This window comes from Chlamydotis macqueenii, chromosome 3, assembly GCF_036417535.1.
Source record: "Chlamydotis macqueenii isolate bChlMac1 chromosome 3, bChlMac1.mat, whole genome shotgun sequence".
Taxonomy (NCBI): domain Eukaryota; kingdom Metazoa; phylum Chordata; class Aves; order Otidiformes; family Otididae; genus Chlamydotis; species Chlamydotis macqueenii.
The window spans coordinates 86,049,602-86,073,481 of record NC_141558.1 but is presented as its reverse complement, the minus strand read 5'-3'; the positions used below and the strand labels follow the sequence as shown (position 1 = coordinate 86,073,481).

At 35.4% G+C, this 23,880-nt stretch overlaps 1 protein-coding gene across 2 annotated transcripts in view; it reads left to right on the top strand.

Moving 5' to 3' along the window:
• Nucleotides 1–23,880, top strand: part of DNAH8 (dynein axonemal heavy chain 8) — a 147,300-nt gene that overhangs the window by 89,037 nt on the left and 34,383 nt on the right. For both annotated transcript variants that reach the window (XM_086743430.1, XM_086743429.1), the window contains exons 62-76: nucleotides 2,631–2,761; nucleotides 3,091–3,244; nucleotides 3,690–3,854; nucleotides 4,428–4,654; nucleotides 5,034–5,152; nucleotides 9,176–9,279; nucleotides 10,984–11,160; nucleotides 12,522–12,689; nucleotides 13,841–14,053; nucleotides 15,379–15,516; nucleotides 15,856–15,983; nucleotides 17,061–17,232; nucleotides 19,871–20,026; nucleotides 22,189–22,344; nucleotides 23,651–23,833. In XM_086743430.1, the coding sequence (XP_086599556.1) occupies nucleotides 2,631–2,761; nucleotides 3,091–3,244; nucleotides 3,690–3,854; nucleotides 4,428–4,654; nucleotides 5,034–5,152; nucleotides 9,176–9,279; nucleotides 10,984–11,160; nucleotides 12,522–12,689; nucleotides 13,841–14,053; nucleotides 15,379–15,516; nucleotides 15,856–15,983; nucleotides 17,061–17,232; nucleotides 19,871–20,026; nucleotides 22,189–22,344; nucleotides 23,651–23,833 (2,391 nt within the window). The remainder of the gene's footprint in view (nucleotides 1–2,630; nucleotides 2,762–3,090; nucleotides 3,245–3,689; nucleotides 3,855–4,427; nucleotides 4,655–5,033; nucleotides 5,153–9,175; nucleotides 9,280–10,983; nucleotides 11,161–12,521; nucleotides 12,690–13,840; nucleotides 14,054–15,378; nucleotides 15,517–15,855; nucleotides 15,984–17,060; nucleotides 17,233–19,870; nucleotides 20,027–22,188; nucleotides 22,345–23,650; nucleotides 23,834–23,880) is intronic.

The following is a 23,880-nucleotide window of genomic DNA, read 5'->3' as shown; positions in this document are numbered from 1 at the left end:
TGTTATGTTTCTATGTATTCAGAGGTATGAAGATTTCCTGAATAGGAAAGGTGAGGTCATAAAGAGGCACATTCATATTTTGTATATAGAATGATTTTTAGTTATTAAGAATTCAGAGAACACTTCAGAGGGATCTGTACCTGACAAGTGACCAAAACAATGTGAGGTAGACTCTGACCGGATGAGAGACATGAAAAGAAATATAAATCAGGGCTGCAGTAGAATCAGAGGTAGGGTAAAGGAAAGTCTCAGTTTACGATCAGTTGAATCCCTATTCAGAAAGGAAGATATAAGGAAAGAATTCATCTGAAGTCAGAATCTGATTCACAAGGGAAAAAAAAAAATCTAAGCATGAGATTTGTTTGAAGTCCTGTGCCTCATATTTAAGAAGTTGTGTTAGTTATCTCGGGAATTAGTTTAACTTGATGATCCATTTACTGAAAGACACATAGAAGCCACAGTGAAACCAAAACAGAAGGAGATATTCTCCAGTTGACCTCAAGTGAAGTAAATGATTTTGTTTGCTTTGCATTTAAACAGAATAACATAATTTTATTTTTAAATACAGTTCATGTGATGCGAGGTGAATTGAAAGTCTCTGATACTTCATTTCCATTGGCAATTTTTTAACCAGAATATCTGGGATATGCAGTTAGGTAGTATAAAGGAGCTCTGCTGTCATTATGGTGACAATAAATTTAGTCACCATCATAATTTCACATTTAGACTTCTATTTTAATATAGTTATCTGGATAGGCTCAGAGGGAACTGTGCATAAAACCAAAATTTCTTTGAAGGAAAAAATTAATAGAATTTGAAGGCTTGATGTAGATGCCAATCTTTTGCATTTTGTACATAGTTTACATAAGGAGCAAAGTAAACTGTAGCATCTTAAATGTAGTATTGCACTAACATATATTAGAACCAAGGAAGATGTGATATATATACTGTCGTAGTTCAGCCCCAATCGGGACCAGATTATGCAGTCTCTCTCTCACTCCCCCCACCCTCCGAGAGAATAGGCAGAGATGATATAAGGAAAAATGGCTCGAAGTTTGAGATAAGGACAGGGAGAAAATCCTTAAAGTTACCGTTACGGGCAAAACAGACTCGACTTGGGGAAAACTATTCATTTATTACTACAACAGCAGGAGAATGAAACAGAGAACAAGATAACCTCCCTCCAGCCCTCCCTCTTCCCGGGCTCAACATTATCTCTACTACATTTTCCCCCGAGTGGCACAGGAGGGGGAAGAGGGAATGGGAGTTGCGGTCAGTTCATCACACGTTGTTTTACGCCGCTGCTTCATCGTCGGGGGAAGAACTCGCATTCCTCCCCTGCTCCTTCATGGGGTCCCTCCCACGGGCCACAGTCCTTCGTGAAACTGCTCTGGCATGGGTCATCTCTTCCATGGGGTGCAGTCCCTCTAGAACAGCTGTCCCAGTGGGCCCTCCACGGGCCACAGCCTCCTTCAGGCATCCGCCTGCCCCCATGTGGGGTCCTCCACGGGCTGCAGGTGGATCTTTGCTCCTCCGTGGACCTCCATGGGCTGCAGGGGGACAACCTGCTCCACCATGGTCATCACCACAGGCTGCAGGGGAATCTTGGCCAGGAGCCACATTACTCCTCCCCATCCTTCTGAACTGACCTTGGCGTCTGCAGCTGTTCCTCTCACAAGAGAAGTTCTTCACAACAGGCTGGCAGACGCCTCTCAGGATCCTTTTTACATCTTATGCACATCTCATCTCCTCTCCACTTCTTGCAGCCGGGCTGGGCCGAGTTGGGCCCATTCAGCTGCCCGGCAGGAAACCAGAGGATGAGGCCTGCAAGGCCCACAAAGCTCATGCCTCCCCCTCTCTGCCCCCGCTCAGCTGCTTCACATCTTCTCTACCTTTTTTTTCTGTTTTCCACTTCTTAAATAAGTTATTGCAGAGGCGTTATCATGGGACATTCTGCTACCAATTGGCTCGGCCTTGGCCAGCAGCGGGTCTGCCCTAGGCCCGGCTGAGTCCACTGAACAAAGGGGAGCGACTTCTAGCAGTTTCCTACAGAAGCTACCACCTTAGGCCCCCCCTCACTAACAAAACCAGAACAATACAGATGTGTAAAACAAAGCAATAACATAGTAAAATTCTAATCTAACTTTTGTATCTGGGACACTTGTTAAGAAAACTATCTCAAAGGAAACATTGAAGGTAGATAAAATAAAGGATAACACTAAATGATAGTTTAAATGGTCCAAGTCTTTCAGACTCTTAAAATTAGGAATGTAGTATGTTTATTCTTCTAGCTAAAATTTTTAAATGGATATTTTTAAACACATTCAGAATGATACCTTCAGCTTAAAATGGAGCTCAAAATTTCTCCCTTTATGTATTTAAATGCTATGTGTAACTAATTACAACCACCCTGTATTCCTGCATGCAATTTTTTCACTAGGTACACAAAATTCTGAAAGAATGTACAAGTGTTCTTTTGAGAGGAAAAATTTTCTGCAAGTATCCTTTTAATAATCTTTACTTTATCCTCTAGTAAATAAAGTGTAGAATATAACAGATTTTTAATTTTGCTAATTAATGTTTTGATTTACATTTTTAAATGAGCTTTTCTTCCATTTTTTCCTATATAGATTTCCCGGATAATTCGGACAGCATATGGAAATGCTTTACTTGTTGGAGTTGGTGGTTCTGGAAAACAAAGTCTTTCAAGGTTGGCTTCCTTTATTGCTGGCTACAAAATATTTCAGATCACTTTAACCAGGTAAGAAATGCAAGAAATGTATAAATCCAATCTGTGCTATTGCTTACTCTTTACACAGTCATAACCTTTTGTTTTTAACAGCCTTTTTTTTTTTTTTCATTTTGTCACCATTTAAAAATGTGGAAACCAATAAATTCTTATCTGATTTCTGTACAACATTGGATTAAGTGTGAACTGAAAAAGCTGGACCATGTGTTAGCTATTCCTGAGACAAAATATGTGTATTTACAAAGGATGTTTGCACTATCATTTATAAAACACTATAATCTGAAAATAGCAGTATTCTGATTTGTTTTGAATTAACAGGTAATGTTTCTTCTTCCTCCTAGGTCCTACAATGTAAGCAATCTGTCGGATGATTTAAAATTGTTGTATAGAGCAGCTGGATTAGAAGGACAAGGCATCACTTTTATTTTCACTGATAATGAAATAAAAGAGGAGTTATTTTTGGAATATGTTAATAATCTGCTGTCTTCAGGCGAAGTAAGAGTCTCAACATGAAAGGCAATGTACTTCAGAAGTAGGAAACTGTAGAATTTTTTCCCACTAGTTAATTTATTTTTATTTTCATAATAAATTGTAGAATAAGTAATGATTAACTCTAAAATATCTCAACTTTTAAAATAAGGAGTGCTCTTGGTATGGAGTTTCTTTGCTTCAGCAGGAAATGATAAAGAGCTCTGATGGGTATTTCAGTAGCCTTTATTAAATGAGTATTCACTGGCCAGTGAAGATCTGTACTTTTCCTGAGTTAGACTTCGTAGTTTTTAATGGAGTTATATGAAGTCTAAATCAAGGACAAATTTGGTTTTTTATCTGTCTAAACTGAATATATGCAGAGAGAGCACTACAGATGTAAACACACTAAACTCTATAATAATTACATCCATGTAATTTATTTTCTTATAAATTTTAATTTTATAAAAAGATTTCTAATTTATTTGCTCGGGATGAATTGGACGAAATCACCCAAGGATTAACACCTGTGATGAAAAAAGAGATGCCTCGGTGTCCTCCTACCTTTGATAATCTTTATGAATATTTTTTAACTCGGGCAAAGAAGAACTTGCATGTTGTCCTCTGCTTTTCTCCAGTAAGTTTCTTCTTCATAGCTGTCTTCCTTACTTCCATTAGCAAACTATCCTATAAGGTGTGACAGAATTATTCAAGCTTTGTATTTTTAAGGAGATTTAAAGATGCATTAAAAGGTTACTAAAGTCTGGTTATAATAACTGAGATAACAAAAGTAACAGTACAGTTGTCAGAATGTAATTAATTTAATTTAAAAATTAAATAATTCCTTACATGTTAAAGTATTTATTTTTTTTTCCTCCTGACATAGTCTTTCCTAATACCAATCAATGAATACATCTTTGTGAAAGTCTTGCTTGTTACTTGGAAAGAAGAATTTAATGGAAAGAAGTTAACTGAAGTTTTAAAATATTAAGAAACATTTATATTTGTCATTAACTTCTTTGTTCAAATGTCATAAAATACTGAATGTTAGAAATTTAGCAAAATAGTTATATAAAAGAAAAAACTATGCAGGGTATTTTAAGCAGAAAATTAACGAGAAAAAATATGGACTATTTAGTTGTTTGTATGAATTAAACATTTTTACTGACCTAATTAACATTTCGTAAATTAACAGTGGTACTCTCTTTAGGTTGGTGAGAAGTTCCGTGCACGTTCTTTGAAATTTCCTGGTCTTATATCAGGGTGCACCATGGATTGGTTCAGTCGATGGCCCAAGGAAGCTCTTGTAGCTGTAGCCAGTTATTTTCTTTCAAAATTTAATATGGTCTGCTCTGCGTCAGTTAAAACACAAGTAGTGGAAACCATGGGTCTTTTTCATGATATAGTTTCAGAAACCTGCGAGAATTATTTCCAAAGGTACTATTTTATACAAATGCAATAATTAATCTCAAAAATGTTGCTACTGATTGTATTTTTTACACTCAAAGTGTTATATGAATCAATAAGTGTCTTTTAAGGCTAATACAAAAATAAATCTGCTGCATTAATATATGCAAAGGCCTTGAAAAGTAATTACAGTTATGTTGCAAATTCTTTATCTTCGTTCCCACTGTTCAACAATCTTTAGCATTGCTTATGTGGATAAAACCAATGTAATTGAAAATAAGGGCTTGAATTATGAAGAATTTTGATTTTGACTGAATTAAGGACTTGATTTATATAATCTTTTGCTTTGTTGGAAGTATATCAACAGTATGTACTAAGTTGATATTGCCAATGTACTACTATGTTTTAGGTTTCGAAGAAGATCTTATGTAACACCTAAATCCTATCTCTCTTTCATCAATGGCTACAAAGAAGTTTATACTGAAAAGTTAGAGAGTATTAATGAACAAGCTGAACGTATGCGAATTGGTAAGCAAAATAGGGGAAAACATATATTTCCATGTATAGCCTCAAGTGATCTGTGTTTTTAATATTCAACTGCTTTTTCAGTGATCACTTAAAATCAGTTCTGCTAGATCACAGTTCAAAACTGGTACCATATGAGGACAATTTCCAAGCACTCCAGCTATCAGTCATTCACAATGATTCTCTTACAAAAATGCCTCAGAGAAGCTGCCAGGTTTATAATTCATCTCAGCATTATATGAAATGTTAATATTTCCAATTTAGCATTTGTAATAGAAAGTAGAACCAGAAAATGGACAGAGAGACCATCTTATTTACTAGTGTAGCGAGGCAGCTCTAAACAGTTATTAATTTATTTCTGGACTTGTCTATAGAAATTCTTGTGATACGATCTGAACACTTCATGGTTGATTTATTACAGATTTTTGCTGTAGAAGTACCTGTTATTTGAGGTCTTTTTATAACTAGGTATCTGAAATAAGAAAAAGTATGATTGCAATTTTAATCTAATTTTGGATATGTTTGAAATGACCTAATTTTTTTTGCATTAGATTAGTACTTAATGGGTTCAGAATACATTTCCACTTTCCTCTGGTTGCATCTAGACATGCTTTTCTATATCTACAAAGGCAACTGAACAGCTTAGGAAACTTGATCTTTATGGGAAAAGATTCAGTGTATCAATCTAACAGAGCAGAGAATTCTACATTATAAGATTTTCCATACAAAGGTAAAAGGATGTAGCATTTAGACAATGATTGACAATGCAACTGGTACACTGTGCATGAAGAAAAAATAAGAATGTGTAGATATTTATTTTATTCACAAACTGCTGAATTAGAGTGGACTGTAAAGGAGTAAGTGATCCTCAATATTTTCACATTGTGCAAATTTTCTTGTATGGATCTGTTGCCAGTTCTAGAAATCAGAACTTAGCATTAGTTGTGCTTGAGATGAGAATAAAATCTGAGAGCTTTGAAGATTTCTGAGGGTGGGCTTTTTTTTTTTTTTTTTGTATTCTTTCTCCTGTTCTTCTGTTCTCAGAAAAAAAAAAACGTAAAAGAAGTAACCTAAATAGCTTCAGCACTGTCAAGAAAGTTTAACATGTAGATTCTCCTAGCCTCTTGCATGACATTATCGCTGATTCCTTATATGGTCTTCAAAATGACCCTGTACATGTACATCTTCTACTGCCGCATCTTTGTATCGTTGGTGCTCAGAAAATCGTATTTATCAGCTTATGGGCAATACTCATGCCAGTTTGAAAATATTCTAGATAGTTTCACTTGCATAGAAAAGATGTATTACAAAACAACAGAAGTGCTGGTCATCCCTGACTCCAAACGTGCTTCACTGTTTACTGCATCCTAAGAAACTTTCTCAAAAACTTTGTATGAATTATTTAGCAACTATCTCACACAACCATCCTTTAATCCTTAGTCTTTCATCACTTAATGTCAAAAAGATCTAGAAGGTTAAACAGATTATCCTTGAAAGTTGTTTCAGTTTGTTATGAGATTATCTGAAATGGGATTTACATTTTATGTTATTAACCTCAGCTGAGATAATGTCGCTCTTTTCATTTCCTTGTGGAAATGTTTTTCCTTTGTGTAATGATGTCTGGGCCAATTCAAGATGCTTGTAAAGCAGCAAAATTCTAAGAAATACCTTGATAGATACTGATTTCTAGAAAAGCCCCTGGCTCAAGCACACCGAAAGTATGCTTGTCAGCACTGTAGTTTTTGTACAAGCAATGTATTTTGAAAGATGGAAGTAATTGCTTCTGCTTTGTCACTTTGGATGAAAAATCTTGTAAGACAAATGAGGAAAAAACTGAGGTCCAATGACAATTACAGCTATGTCTGAATACTTAAAATCTTGTGTTTTCTCTAAGAATCGATCTAGGGGATCCTTGGTAGAACACCACATGTGTAGATAATGTATTTTGATATGGAACTGTTGTTCTACAAGAACACCTCAGTTTAGATTTGACAAAGTGGGCATGTCATCCATTTGACCAGCTTGTTGCTAGATCTGCTGCTAATTAAAAGTTACAGAAATTACATCCTTGAGATGTTAAGAGTACTGTGGCTTAGTATCTTAATAAAGATTTTCATAATTTTTCTATATTCCCTACTTTTCTGCAGTCATCATTCAGACAAGTTACGAAATACATTGGTAAGGGATAAAGATTGCTATGATTCTCTCTATAGTTTCAAAATATTTGCAGACTTTTTAACTTGCTTTAGATAAGTTGTAGTTGATATCAGTAAAGTTCTTACTTGGAGTTCTACATATCCCTCTCAAAAATACTATTCCTGTTTTGAATGCCTAAATTGGGCATTTGCTTATGACTACAAGCACTAAAAAAAATGTATCTGCTGGTATGGTACTGTTGTAATGTTTCTTGTGATTGGAAGTATGCAGAGAACCTGAAGAAATTATAAAAGTTTCCTGTTTATATCAGAAGTTCTTAATTCTTCTTCTGCATATTCCCATTCTTTATCTGTCTATCTTTCTTCTCACTCTAGGATTATAGCACAGAAAGGGTAAATGAAATGCTGCTGAAATGCACCAAAGGGTATCACTTTCCCTTCATAGGTTCTCTTTCAGAACTTCTTTTTACAGTGAAATGAAGTAACAAACTTTTTGGAAGTTGCTGTCAGAGGAGTGGGAGTAGAACTTTAGTGTGTACGTACCTCTATCCCTCAGAGTATTTTCGGCAGTGGTATATGTTTGGGAAAAGGAAGCATTCTAAACCATCTTTCTTGTCTCCCAGTCACTGTCTTTCCATGAATATACCTTTGAGCTTTATTGTTGAGAGTGGCAAAATAACCTGTCTTTTGGTGAGTAATAATAAAGAGACTGTACAACAGCAGTCGCATGATCGTGAGGCAGCTGTGTCAGAAGAGCAAGAAACATGCTAGGAGAGAATGCATATCTGTGTGAAATGTGGTAACAGGAAAGTCCAAACATGACAGAGAAACACTGTACATCAAATGTATAACTGCAAGTGTTCTCTCACTCTAGCCAGTAGGAATAGAGGGAGATAAGGCAAATGCTTCCAGGCAAGTTGTAAGATTTTATGATTCAGTAACAAAGAAGAGAGGAGAGAGCTAGAGAGGCTTCAGCATGCAATGTGGAGCTCAGGAATAGCCAAAAATCTGTGCTCAAATCTATGAGCAAGGGAGGAGAGAGAAAAAAGAATGCATGAATGTATGGGAAAGACTGAATATATAGTAATTATAGACAGAGCAAACGTATCTCTTTCTGGGAAACTCTTAGTGTAAGGCTGAATGGCCTCTATCAGTGGTTGCTTCAGCACATATAAGAGTGGGACTGGCCCTAAGCCAGGTGGGCGCATTTGCTTTTTTGTGCTTTTCTGCACTCTGTCACCAGGAACAAGAGAGGATAGAATCAATAGGCAGGACCTGGAGGTTGTAATCTTGCTATGAACTTTGGGTCCACTTTTGGTGACTCTGCTTCTTCCTACTTCTTCCTGGAAAAAACTCCCTATTGGAAGGCAGTTATGGATCCTAATATTTATGTAATTTCCTCATACACAAATGCAGCATCAGTCTGATTTTCTGATTGTCCTATGACTTTATGACACAACGTATCCTTGACATACCCTCTCCTTTTTTTTTTCTTTTCTTCTTTTTTTTTTTTTTAAGAAGTCTCTATAATGGTGTAAGGATGTATTTTATTGCAGGTAGTATCCCAGGAATACACTTTAGGTACTGTTTACAGCTATAACAAACTAAAACTGAGAAGTATGGATTTCTCTTTTGAAGAATCAAGCTTGTTTATAATAATTTTGCACCTTGTGAAATTACTTGTATCTATGAAAAGTGAATAGTAAGCAAAATCATGATATTATGACTGCTTACACCCACTTTCTGTCTTTTACACAAATTTAAATGAGAACATAAGGTACAAGGCATTTTGGATCTAGAGCTAGATTATGTTACCTAACTAGGAAAAAAGTAGTCTTCATTTTTCCAAATTTTATCTTTTACTTAATAGGTCTGTCTAAGCTGATGGAGGCCAGTGAATCTGTTGCTAAACTCTCTCAGGAGTTAGCAGTTAAGGAGAAGGAACTGGCTGTGGCATCTATTAAGGCAGATAAAGTAAGTACTTGAGTGTTCAATAGCAAAAGGCAGCAGATAGCACTAGGGTATATAGTGGAATAAAGTGCTGTTGCAGAATTTTCTCATAATTTGTACAAGCCAAAAAATTTGCATTGTGGTCTAAAATGAGATTTCACTCCTCTCTCTGTAGCATGTTAATTCAGCATTTGCTTCTGAAAGTGAGGCACTTTAAGACTGTGACAGAGGTTGAGTGCCTTCCTTATTCTCCTCCCATTTCTTATCCACTCCTCTAAGAATTTGGTTTCATTTTTTGTTTAATTTTTTGTGTGTGTGTGCTTGATTGATATTTATTAAAATAGAGGTTATTTGTGCACTTATTTGCACATAAGAAGTTAATAGATGGTAAAGGGACTTTACTATTTCAAAATTGCTTAGAAAAAAGTTCATCACAGTTCAGTTTCATATTTTGTCTTTTACGTTAACAAGATGTCAAGATGTTCATGAGATTGGTGGTCTAGTAGAAATCTAGTTTCTAAAATGACTCTCTGGAAAGGTGTGTTAGGGAATCTATTCATATAGGCATTCTCTTATCTGAAAGATACCGTAATGCCGTGTTCTAATATGCACTGGAGAGCAAACTTTTGGCCAGTAATGCCTAAGGGTCTGCTTACATTCTTTAAGGCCTTTTATCTCATAAGAGAAAATTCTAACAGAAAGGGATGAAGTTACACTTCTCGCATTTCAGGAGTATGACAGATATGCTGGTAGCGATAGCTTCATTTGTTATTTTTATTTTATATACATTTTGAAATAGCTCTCTGTCAAGAATTCACATAGCTTCTTAGTTGTCAACTTTTTCAGTAGGGCACTACCTATGAGTGTTCAGAAGTAGATGATATATGGACAAATAATAAAAGAACAAACTTTTGTTTAAACTACATGTAATATTGTTCATATTCTATACATTTCTTTCTTTCCCTTACTACTGAGCCCTGTAGAAACCAAAATTGTATTTCACAAAAAAAATACTTGAGGGATTTGGTGATTCTAGTTGTCATTTTTTTTCTCACAGGTATTTGAGAAAATTATTTATGTTCTTTTAAATGCATACACAGTGCTAGCCTTGAGCCTATAGCTGATACTGGTTAGAAAACATTCTGACACCAACTCTGTCACACATGCACAAGAAAATTAAAAATATATGTACTGAAGAACCGGACAGAAATGGATAACTTTAATCTGTGAATTTACATAGGGCTGTTCTTTGAATAGACTAATTAAAAGTGAATCTTTTTAGACTAAAGGAGTAAAAGAGAGGCTGAGGTGCAGATGGTTTGCCATCTTCCAGTAGTTTTATTAGCTGTACTGTTTTCATTTTTATCTGCAAAATTATAGTGAAAAAAGCAAATACTTGTATTGAAAAAGTATACATTCAAATATGTTAAAAATCCATCATAGGATTAAAAACTGGCTTTAGAAGCCAGTTCTCTTCTATCCATTATAAAAATAATTCATTTTTCACTCTCCAGCTGCTGCTGAGAGACTCATATGATATTTCTTTGTGGAGACTCTGTAAATTTATTCACTTTTATTCCATAATTACATAATACCATATATAGTTAGGGTTAGTCTTATATTTTTCTGTATAACAGCCTTCACAAATCTGTTTTCTCTTGTGTCTGGTAACTTAATCAGTTGTTAAATTTTTATTTATACATTTTATATGTTTATTATTAATTCCAGGTACTAGCAGAAGTCACAGAAAGTGCTGAAGCTGCAGCTAAAGTAAAAAATGAAGTCCAAGGTGTGAAAGACAAAGCACAAAAAATCGTGGATGAAATTGATGTAGAAAAAGTGAAAGCAGAGAGTAAACTGGAGGCAGCTAAACCAGCATTAGAAGAAGCAGAAGCTGCACTGAATGTGAATAAAATTCTTAACATTTTGATTCGTTTAGTACTATTTGAGTCACTTGTGAAAGAAAGGCTAGAGCCACCAACATGCAGTTGTCACTTGGTTTTCACTGCTGTCACCAACTCTTCACAGTTGGTAGTCATGTCTCTGAGGAATATTTACGGAGCTCGCATTTTGCTTTAAACACATAGAAATTATTTTATAGTATGCTTCCACCCTAATTCTTGATCATTATGAAGGTGTAAATCTTTTGAGAAGTTACAAATGCCTTTAAGAATATATGTTATTCTGAATTCAAGAGAATACTTATTGTGCTAAAAGAATGTTTTTTCTTCATACTTAACCAGTTGTATCTTTCTTTTAAGAGGAATAAAAGACTGTCCTTTCACCAAAAACAAAGTTAAATTTGTAGAGAAAAAGGAAACAAAGGGGATTCAGGGCAATCAGAGTCAGGGCTAAGAAATTTGGAGGCATTGCTGCACTACATAATTTAATTATTCTGCTCTGAACAATTAAAAAGTAAAGAACTCTCAAATCAGAAATCATTGATGTGTTATATTTTTAAGGCCTTCTGTTCCATTCATCAGAATTTATGTGACAAAAAATATTGGGTGGAAAAAGCCAGAAAAGGAGCATTGTTTGCTCTTACACTGACATTTAGATAATGAGATAAATGTAGCTTCCAAATATAGTCACAAAATTCACTTCTAGAATGTGTGGACTCATACATTATCCTGTGGTTTCTGTACTGTGTCTGTAACTACTTCTAGACAAGTAGTGTCATGCATGTATTTTGTAGAAACAAATTAATGTTAGCTTTCAAGTTTGTAATAATTTATTATTTTTGTATTAGTTACTGAACTAAGCCAAGTGTCAGTGATGCTACTAGAAAATGAAGTAAAGAAGCAGTATCTCATAACTATAATAACTTAAAAACACTAAAAAAACACAAAATCCATCTTAGAATAAATGATGACACTTAACCCTTAAAAATCCAAATTACTATTTTATCAAGGAAGCTGCTTTTCATGAAGTCCTATGCAATTTTGCAATATACTTTTCTTCAGTCACTTAGACTGACAAGTTAAATTAATATTTCTGTTCCATGTATTTAAAGTTGATTTTTGAATGATGTCTTTAGCATTGGAAAAATATTCTGGTCTAATACATATTCATTAAAATTATTACATTTTCATGAAACTATGAAATTTATTGAAGTAAGCCTAGTTACTTGCCTTTTTGTGTGTGTGTGCTTAGTACAGACTTGCCTCAGAGAAAAGTATGACAAACAAACATTAAAATAAAGGGATTGAATGGGAAAATAGAAAATGGTATTGATGCAGGATTCTGTTACATTTTTCTTTGAATAGACCATCAAACCAGTGGATATTGCTACTGTTAGAAAACTTGCAAAACCTCCCCACCTAATTATGAGGATCATGGACTGTTGTCTGCTACTATTCCAAAAGCAAGTAGATCCTGTTACCATGGATCCAGAAAAGCCTTGCTGCAAGCCATCATGGGGAGAGTCATTAAAAGTAAGTAGCATTTTCAAACAGTGTTTCTTAAATGTCAGAAATAGCAATTTGCATATCAGAGAATTTCTGAAACTGTTTACTCAAAACAGGACAGAATTTTGTAAAATGGTAGCAAGTAGTAGGTGATTTGCTTGAAGACTTTTGCAGAGAAGCTTTAGATTTTCCTTGTCCTACTCCTGGCATGTGACCTGATGGCAAGTAAATAACTCATATCAATCATGTTAACCATAGATGAGATAAGGGCATTCTGGAAAACCCCTGTTTCTCTTTGGGAACTTGTAGGTTCACATTTAAACAGTCTTTTCTGGTCCTACCAGACTCCTTGATTGTTTTAAAGATAATTTGACTGAGTAAGAGATACTAGGGTTTCCCATTCTGCACTTCATTATTCATGGCCCAAATTCCTTGGTCAGACAGCCATCTCTTCCTTCTGGACTTAGATGTGCTCTCAGGATACTCTTTTATTTCCATGCCTTCTCCTGCCATTCTTTAAATTGTTCTACCTCTATTAGTATATTAACTTGCCAATATTATTGCCTCATTTTTTTTCTTTCAAATTAAGAAAAATTCCATCTTTTGAATATGAATAGAGCTCTTGCTTTTTATTTAAGCTTTTCCAGGAATTAAGAAATTAAGAAATCATCAAAACTTTTTATTTTCCACAAACATAATGAAATGGGATACACAGTTATTTCCAGAGGTGCCTTTAACATGTTAAACATTTGTTAGAAAAAAGTTAAAACCAGAAGAATGTAGATCACATTTCACAAATGCATCATCAGTTGTTTTGGCATTCTTTAGATAAGTTACAAATATATCTCTGAGTCTTTATCTTGGTTCAATTTTTTTTTTTTTATGAAATGCTGCTGCTTAAGTGCTTTTTAAATGGCAATACAGGAATAAGGGAGATGGAAAGTATATCAATAACTTTCAAGCCTGGTTAGTGGAGTGTAACTGCTTAAAACTTTAAAATAATTGAAGGTATGTGGGAGGAGTTGCAACAGAATAGCACATTTAGAATATTAACTCTATGAATTACTTCTTTTTACAGAAGAATTTTAGGAACATTTTTTAACATACACACCTATGAACAAGCTTTTGAATGTAAAATGTGCAAATAGCTTACAAATATCCTGTTTTGTTTTTTGCAGCTTATGAGTGGCCCATTCTTGCAGAGTCTACAGCAGTTTCCTAAGGATTCAATCAATGAGGAGACAGTAGAATTTCTCCAGCCTTACTTTGACATGGAAGACTATACACTGGAATATGGTAAAAAGGTGTGTGGTAATGTGGCAGGACTCCTCTCCTGGACACAAGCCATGGCAATATTTTATGCTATTAACAGAGACGTCTTACCTCTTAAGGTAATACATAATCTCTTTGTGTTTGCTTTCCATGTAATTTAATTTCATTTACTTCAATAGAGTAGGATTTTAAAAATGTATTTAGATAACTTTATTCAGACATAGTTGCCTGAAGACTTTAGTGGCTAAGGATGATAAGAGCAGAAAAACCCCATATTGTCTTTTGATTCTAGACAGAATACAGAAAAAAAAATTAGCTTAGATTAAGTTTGTGTGCTCTAGTTTACTGTATACAGTGAAAGCTGTTTCAGTCTTTGTTTTTATTATGTTATAATTAAAATTGTTTTCAAAAACTTGTACTGGGAGATCTTAATTCCTTCTCTAAAATGTCCTGCAAAAAGAAGTTTGCAGCTATTTTACCTTCTTTGCTTTCACATGATGTCGTAGAGGAAGTGGAGGACTGATATCTTGCCCAGATTTTGGCATTCTGAAGAGATTCAGAGCTCACATCAATAAAGGAGTTATGTTGCAATAGTGGGAACCAAACTGAGTAAAACATTTTTAAGAGTTATTTTTACTTTAGCGTAGATGTTCTTTTTGATGTTTGTGAACATTTGAATAAAAAATTATGTGATAGGTAAAGTCCATATAGAAACTCAAATGCAGTGATTGTTGCTTTTTGGATTCTAAAACAAGTATTAGATCCCTACGTGTAGCACAGTTTACAAAAAACAAAGTAAAAGGGGAAAGAATCTGAATGGTGATTCCAAATCTTTTCCACAAATTTTCTCACTGGTAGAAGTCTTATTTACAAAAGCAACAGTAATGCAGATAGATGATTCAAGAAAATTATTTAATAGATTTCCTGTATTCAGCATAAATATCAGTTTAGGGGCAATGGGAAGATTCACTGTTTTAGGACCATGTTTTTCTAGTGGGTAAAAGCTATATTGTCAGCTGATAAGACTAATCTGCTGTTGTGATTGTTGATCACTACAGAATGTACAAATAAAAAAGAAATAATAAAGCATATAATCAAGGAAGAAGATGGAGTGATTGTTCCTCTAGAATAATCAATATGTACAGATCAGAAACCTTACTGCCTTAACCAGCTTCTTTAAATGTAATTTTTTTAAAAGAAATAAAGTTGACAATACGTAGTAGGAACCTTGAGTGCTACATTGTTATTTAAAAAAAAAGTAATATCTGCAGTATATATGACATAATTTTTAGATTAAATATTTTAATATTTATATAAATATTAGTATAAAAGCTATTTTATGTATTATTATCTCATGTTTACCAACTAAGCAGGCTTAAAATAATTCATGAAAGTATATAAAAATCTTGTATGATTATTGTCTTAGTATTTCTTCACTTTGCAGGCTAACTTGGCAAAACAGGAAGGATACCTGAAAATAGCTAATGCAGAATTAGCAAAGGCTCAGGAGGCGTTAGATGAAAAGCAAGCTGAACTAGATATAGTGCAAGCAAAGTTTGACGCAGCAATGAAGGAGAAAATGGTGAGATAAAAGTATTTCCGTGTTATGAAAAATGCTTGCGTACAATACTGTTATGTAATCAGGAATTGATACAAACACGCATTTAGGGCCTGCTACCTTGAATGACATGGATGAGGTTCAGGTACAAAAAAGAAGAGATTCAAATCTATGTTCTCATATTTCCTTCTTTCTGTGAATAGGAACATATTAGACAATAGAGGCACTTAGAGTTCTCAAGAATGAGTTATAAATAAATAAAATAGTCATAATAAATATAAGAGGATGAAAAAATATATAAAATAACTTTAGATTTTTGCATTTTATTATTAAATTAAGTATACCTTCTTTTTTCAATTTTAGGACTTACTGGATGATGCAGAAACATGCAGAAGAAAGATGCAAGCAGCCTCTGCACTTATAGATGGACTGAGTGGAGAGAAAGTTAGGTGGACTCAGCAAAGTAAAGAATTTAAATCTCAGATTAAGAGGTATCAAATTCATCATAGAAACAAAACCAAAATACATGTAAAACCTGAACAGCTAGCAAGCAACTTAGTAGCTTTAATAGTTGTACTTCATTTTCCTCCTGGAAATTTTAATGTAGTTACACAATTAAATGAACTATGCTGAAATTTGAGTTTTTCTCCCATAAGTGAATACCTGACTGCTGAGTGCTTGTATTTAAGTTTAGAACAATATCTCTGGTTTTGGAATTTATTTCCAAAGAGATTATTTCTAGTGCAGTTACATGCCAGTATAACTGGTGCCTCTCCTGCCCCTTTAAGACTGCACCTCATTCTAATATTTCCAATAGGCGGGAGGTAGGGTTGATCTAAGGCTGACACTGAGAAGCAAAATGGAAGGATTCCTAGCCTAATACTGTCTAGGAAAAGAAACATCCCTTTTTATGGCATATTTGAATAAAAGTAGCAGGCCTAGAGACCAGACAGTAACTCTTATCCTATAGTCTCTATGTTGAAACACATGCGGGACAGTAGGCCTTATTCTGAAAAACTTGTGAGTCCCCATTATGTTGCTGTCCAAATGACAAAATGTTGCACAGCCTAGATCCCATCTGTCTAGAAAACAGAAATCTTGTCAAAATGGCTGCTAAAGGGAAAGAACCTGAAAGTCTAGGCTCAGCATTCTGCGGAATGTTTCCATAAATTTCCTATGGGGAAATTGGGCATTTGTGATAAGGTCTACTTATTCCGAGATAATTAAGTTTGTTTCTTTTGAGAAATATTGTATTGCAGACATATTTTAAAGAAATAAACCAATTTCTTACTTCAATTATGAAAGAAGGGATAGTTGTCATCAGGGCTTTATTACTTTGTAGAGGTGAAGTTAATGTTTTCATACAATAGTACTCTTCAGTTTTGCCACACAAATATTTTGGAAACATGAAGAAACTATTTGTTGCTCCCAAGAGCAACAATTCTCTCCTTAAATTGTCCTCAGAACAGAGGACATTTTTTTTTGTTTGTTTTAAAAGCTGACTGTGTAAATCAATAGAAATTGAAATTGTACATCACCTTTTAATTATTATTCTATTCCTTTCCTAGACTTGTGGGAGATGTACTGCTCTGCACAGGTTTTCTTTCATACTGTGGACCTTTTAATCAGCAGTTCAGGAAGCTTTTGCTTAAAGATTTATGGGAAGCAGAGATGAGAGCCCGTAACATCCCCTTTTCTGAAAACTTGAACCTCATTTCTATGTTGGTAGATCCGCCAACAGTAAGTTCTTAGTGCTTGGTGGGTTTAATTTTAATTTCAATTAACATATTATGTGCCTGTTAACCAGCATTATGCTTGCTTAGAACAGAACTATAATCCCCAGTATTGCTGTACAGTGTAGTTCTGTGGTTTCCGAATGTTCACAATTTCCACTAAACATAGACTTATAGAATCATTTAGGTTGGAAAAGACTTTTAAGATCATTGAAGCCAACTGTTAACACTACCAAGTCTAGCACTAGACCATGTCCTTAAGCACCACATCTGCTCAGCTTTCAAATACCTCCAAGGGATGATGACTTAATAGAATTCCTTAGTGAAATAGAGAAAGCAATACTGTCCTTGTTTTTAGTAGGTGGAGAAATGGGGCATCAAGAAACATTTAGAACATCCTCCAGACTGTTTGTCCTGAAATACAGACGGCAATTGAGATCTTTCCCAGTTTATATGCCCTGTTTGTATCTCTTGTTATACAGTAGTCCTTAGTATTTATATCCTGACCTACTGTTTCTGGAAGTTCAGTATTGAAGTCTGTGGTGCTAAAAGGCTGCTAAACAGTTCTGTGACATTTAAGCTTTGAATGGTTTTCTGGAAACATTTGTGATGATTTTTGGTTTCTTACTTCTCCACACATAATAAAATTTGGAGTCTGTAGTTCTTCCTGGGAAACAAATTCTGTACTTTGCAGCTCTATTTGGTGTTTTCATGGGTTTCCTAGTTTACTATTGAGAAAATGAATATGCAGTAGAAATACAAATGACCAGTAAATTTAAGTTTACATATAAGTACTTGTGATTGGCCCTGTGTACTTGTTAGTCTTAATTTACCATTGTGCCTTTCAAGCAGATTTCTGAGTACTGAGCAATGTTTAGATAGATGTCGTAGTTCAGCCCCGATCGGACCAGACTACACAGTCTCTCTCTCACTCCCCCCACCTTCCGAGAGAACAGGGAGAGAAAATATAAGGAAAAACGGCTCGAGGTTTGAGATAAGGACGGGGAGAAATCCTTAAAGTTACCGTCATGGGCAAAACAGACTCGACTTGGGGAAAACTATTCATTTATTACTACAAACAGCAGGATAATGAGACAGAGAACAAGATAACCTCCATCCACCCCTCCCTCTTCCCGAGCTTAACATTATCTCTACTACCTTCCCCTCCCGAGTGGCACAGGGGGTAAGAGGGAAGGGGGTTGCAGTCAGTTCATCACATGTTGTTTCACACCGCTGCTTCATGGTTGGGGGAAGAACTCCTCGCATTCCTCCCCTGCTCCGTTGTGGGGTCCCACCCCTACGCCACAGTCCTTCGTGGAACTGCTCCAGCATGGGTCATCTCTTCCAAGGAGTTCAGTCCCTTCAGAACAGCTGTCCCAGCGGGCCCTCCATGGGCCACAGCCGCCTTCAGGCATCCACCTCCCCCGGTGTGGGGTCCTTCATGGGCTCCAAGTGGATCTCTCCTCCTCCGTGGACCTCCATGGGCTGCAGGGGGACAACCTGCTCCACCATGGTCATCACCACAGGCTGCAGGGGAATCTTGGCCAGGAGCCGCATTACTCCTCCCCCTCCTTCTGAACTGACCTTGGCGTCTGCAGCCGTTCCTCACAACAGGCTGGCAGATGTCTCTCAGGATCTTTTTTTACATCTTATTCACTTCTCATCTCCTTTCCACTTCTTGCAGCCGGGCTGGACTGAGTCGGGCCCAGTTGGCTGCCTGGCGAGAGGCCAGAGGGTGAGGCCTGCAAGGCCCATGAGGCCTGCGCCTCCCCCTCTGCGCCTCTGCCCCCGCTCAGCTTCTTGACATCTTCTCTTCTCTCTTTTTTTTCTGTTTTCCCCTTCTTAAATACGTTATCGCAGAGGCGTTATCACGGAACATTCTGCTACCAATCAGCTCGGCCTTGGCCAGCAGCAGGTCCGCCCTAGGCCCGGCCGAGTCCACTGAACAAAGGGGAGCGACTTCTAGCAGTTTCCTACAGAAGCTACCACCTTGGGCCCCCCCTCACTAACAAAACCACGACATTAGATAAACAACTCATGTATTATAAACAAGTGACATATTGCCAGTAAGACAGTGCACTTTCAAGTACCTTATTTTGAGAACCCATCACCACAGCAATAGATCACATATAAACTAAAACAGTGGGTTTGACTGTTAGCTTTTGGTTCTGTCAATATTATCTGCATCTGGTTTCAAAAATAAATTTTATGTTAAAGAGAACATTTAAAAAAGAATGCATAAAGTCTTTTAATTCACTGTGAATGTGTAAGAAACCAGAGAGCAATACCAGAATCTTCAAGTTTTCTTCAGTAAATATTAATCCTCAAAAACTTTTTTAGCCTGGTTTTCTCTTAATTGTTCCCAACATTTAATTTGGCTGTCAACCTGCCTTTTGACTTTCTTACACTTTTAAAACATGTTTTTATCACTCTATCTAGTTAAAAACATCCATAAAAATAAAATCCTGGAAATATTTTTCCATCTGCATTAATCACTTTTTAGTAGGTTCAGATACGCATCCCCTTTGGCTTGATGTCCCCATTATTTCTTAGAACAATCGTAACTGAAGGATAATTCCAGCGAGATTTTATTCCAAGCTACTTTTTTTTTATTATTTTTTTTTCTTTTTTTTTTTATTCTTCAGATTAGTGAGTGGAATCTTCAAGGACTGCCTGGAAATGATCTCTCAATTCAGAATGGTATCATTGTCACTAAGGCAACTAGATACCCCCTTTTGGTAGACCCACAAACTCAAGGAAAAACATGGATTAAAAAGAAAGAACAGGAAAATGAATTACAGGTGAACAGTGATTTAAAGGAATAATATATTCAAATATTGTGTTAGGGTGTGTCTGCATTTGAGTCAGTGTAACTCACACAAGTCTGAGATAACTTTAACTTGTATAGAGACTGACAGTGATGTAGATGCATCAGCAGGGAACTTGACAAAAGCTGTAAATTCCATTCAAGTATTTGGAAAAGATTATATGGTAAGTAACTACTGGTATGAAATGTAGCAAGAAATATCAAAGAGAAGGAGGTAGTCTTGTGTCCAAAATTAATTGGTACTTTCCCTATACAGAGGGCAAAGTTGTAAAAAGTGTAGCAAAAGAGTATAATATTAAACTATCAAATGAGAGTAAATTGGGCAGCTATTACTAAGATTACAGACAAAGGCAGGATAATTTACAGCCTTAAAAATGTAGGCAAAGTACTTAAACTGATACAGTCCAGAATTTAGAACCCAAGATGGAATTCATACATGAAGTTACTGCTGGAAAAGTAAATTGAAGACATACAATTGAAACCAAACCCAAGACGAATATGTCTATCCTAATGTTACTGCAATTTTAATAGCTCTTTTATGGCTTATGCCAATAGGATTAAATATCTGTTCATGAAATATAATACAAAGATGTTCACATGTCACCTGTAGTTTGCATCACAAATGAATTTTTAACAAATGAAGTAGCATGAGAAAAGGAACCTGCATTTTATAAACCCTTAACCTGAGTGTGGCAGTCTCACATGTCCTCCTGAATCTCAATAAATTTTGGAGGTTTTAGGATCTTTAGATTTTGAAGATTTTAAGTCTTGGAATAAAGTGAATGTGAGTTTCTTGCTTATCATTTTATTGCTAATAAAGCAAACTGTCAGAACCACAGAAAAGTTGAGGTTGGAAGGGATCTCTGAAGATCTAGTCCAGCCTCTCTGCTCACAGCAGGATCTACTACAGCAGGTTGCCCAGGACTATGTCCAGTTGGGTTTTGAGTACCTCCAAGGATGGAGACTTCACCACCTCTCTGGGTAACCTGTTTCAGTGTTCAATCACCATCACAATAAAGGTGTTTGTCTTTCTCTTCTTATGTTTAAATGGAGTTACCTATATTTCAATTTGTGTTCATTGCATCTTATCGTCTTACTGTGTGGCACTAAAAGGAGTCTGTCTCCCTGTTCTCATTCTCACCCACCAGGTGTTTATATACATATATACATAGGTAAATACCTTTGTGAGCCTTCTTGAGCCTAAATAGTCGCAGCCCTCGCAGCTTTCCCCTTATGTCAAGTATTCCAATCCCTTAATCTTAGTGGTCCTTTGGTGGATTCACTTCAAGGTCTCTCTTATGTGGGAGAGCCCAGAACTGAACAGAGGACTCCAGATATGTGTCTCCAGTACTGAGCAGAGGGGAAGGATTGCCTTCCTCAGCCTGCTGGTAATGTTTTTCTTAATGTAGCCCAGAATACTGTTGGCCTTTGCTGCAAATGCAGATTGTTGGCTCATAAACAACTTGTCCACCAGGACCACAAGGTCGTTTTCTGCAAAGCTATTTTCCAGTAGAATGGCCCTATTTCGTAGCTGTAGAGAAAATCCTGAAAACAATGTGAGAACTTTTCGAAAGTCCAAATATAGGAAGCAATACAAAATTAGTGTTTTATATCTTTATTAATGCCTTTTAGTCATTTCATGTATTATGAATCCCATTTCATGATATTTCAAATATCTGAGTTCATAAAATTGTAACAGCAATTCATCTGTTAGACTGAATTCAGGTTTCCGGAAAGAATTTCTCAACACTTCAAAGCTAAAATTAGAAAAATAGTCCTCAGGACATAGAATAGAAAATTAAAAGTTAGACATCTCTGATTTAAAAAATGCACATAACATCTTCAAGTCCCAGTAAGCTGTACCAGTTTTACTTGGTACATTTTTACTCTCATTATGAAGTTTTACAGATTCCATTACAGCTAATCTTTCTTTTAATTCACCTCTTTATGATACTTTTCATTGTATACATAAGAAGTATTTCTGCATAAATTGCTGCATGGTCAACATTTATTACTTTCTTTAAAATGCAACTAACAAAAACAATGAAAAATTTTCATCGTTAGATCTGTGGTTTTCATGTAAGACTTTGAAAAAATGTTTTTAACCTTATATCAATTTATAATTTGCTTTTCGAGGTAACAACTTTGAATGACAAGTATTTCCGTACACACCTAGAAGATAGTCTTTCACTGGGACGATCACTCATGATTGAAGATGTAGGTGAAGAGTTGGATCCAGTCCTTGATAATATATTAGAAAAGAATTTCATGAAATCTGGAACTTCTTTTAAGGTTAGTAATCAAACAAAAGACCTAGAATAAGTAGTTATCTTTGAGATTAATGGTAGTATACACTTTTATTCCAAACCTCTGCTGAATCAGGTGAATTTTGTATTCAGTAGAGTAGTGTGAAGAATCAAACAACTAATAAAATACAGGAGACAAGGCCTCAGCTGAGTAGTAAGTTCATGAATCTGAAGTTACTACTGAAGATTCCAAACTGGAACCAGTTATATTTCACCTATTAAATACTTACAATACTTTCTAATAATTTTCAAGCAATTTCATTTAATGTCTTTTAACAGAATTGAAAAGAGCTCTCTCTTCCTAGTGTGGAGCCCTGGTTATAGTAACTGCAGAATCTTTAATCTGGGATAGAACTGTTTTCTGACGGAAGAAGCAAAAGAGGATGAAGTTTTATTAATAATATTAGGTATATTCCCAACCTTGAAAAATCATTAGTCTTTCTAACCTTCATTAGATGAAGAAATCAATCCCAAATTTTAAAAACAATTTCAAACAATCCAAAATAAAATGACTGCACATGCTCTATATTTCCATATATATTTTTCTCAAATCATCTTAATTAACTGGCTGAGATATGAGAGAGATGGTAGACCAGATTGTTGATGATAATGAAAATAAAACGATTGCTATTTTTGTGAGGTAGTTTTACTTTGAATGTCAGAGCAAACAGTATACTTAAGAGAGTGGTTTGGTCCTACTCCTTCTTAAGCCAGGTATTTGAAGTGGCCTTGGAGAGTCACACGCAGTGACCAAATTTCCTTGTGCATATGCAGCTTTCAAGTTAGATTGCTGATTTGGAATATCTTAACTTTTGTGAAAATTTCCATGGAAAACTCTCAATACATTTGTAGTTCCTTTAGAAAGATTATTTAAGATCTGCTTAGTCTTAATAAACATAGAATTAATTTCCAATAATTTATGTTCCGTTGTTGGATCAAATAATTTCTTTTTTTTCCCTGAACACAAAAGAAAAATTATTTCTACCATCTTCATTTGAGGTGTGATTAGAAGCACAAAACCTAAATCAAATTATTCTGAAGCCATTAATTAGAACCCACAGTGGAAGTAATCCCTGTATTTACCTAGAGGGGAATGGTACTTTTACAACATACCCTAACTGCTACCTTTGGTCCTTGATTGTTACTCTCATGACAAATTTGAATTGTGAATTAAACTTACTTACTTTGGCATTTCAAATAAATTTAAAGTAATTTTTTTTTTCTGGTCAATATTATCGAGTCGAATAAAGTTTGTTTTCCTCTGCTTAATGCTATTCTAACTTACTCAACAGGTGAAAGTTGGTGATAAGGAAGTAGAAGTTATGAGTTCATTTAGACTGTACATTACTACAAAGCTACCCAATCCTGCTTTCACACCTGAAATTAATGCAAAAACATCAATTATTGATTTTACTGTTACAATGAAAGGACTTGAGAATCAGTTGCTGAGAAGAGTAATTCTTACTGAGAAACAGGTAAACTAACAGTACACACAAACTATAGTGATGCTGAACTTTTTAAA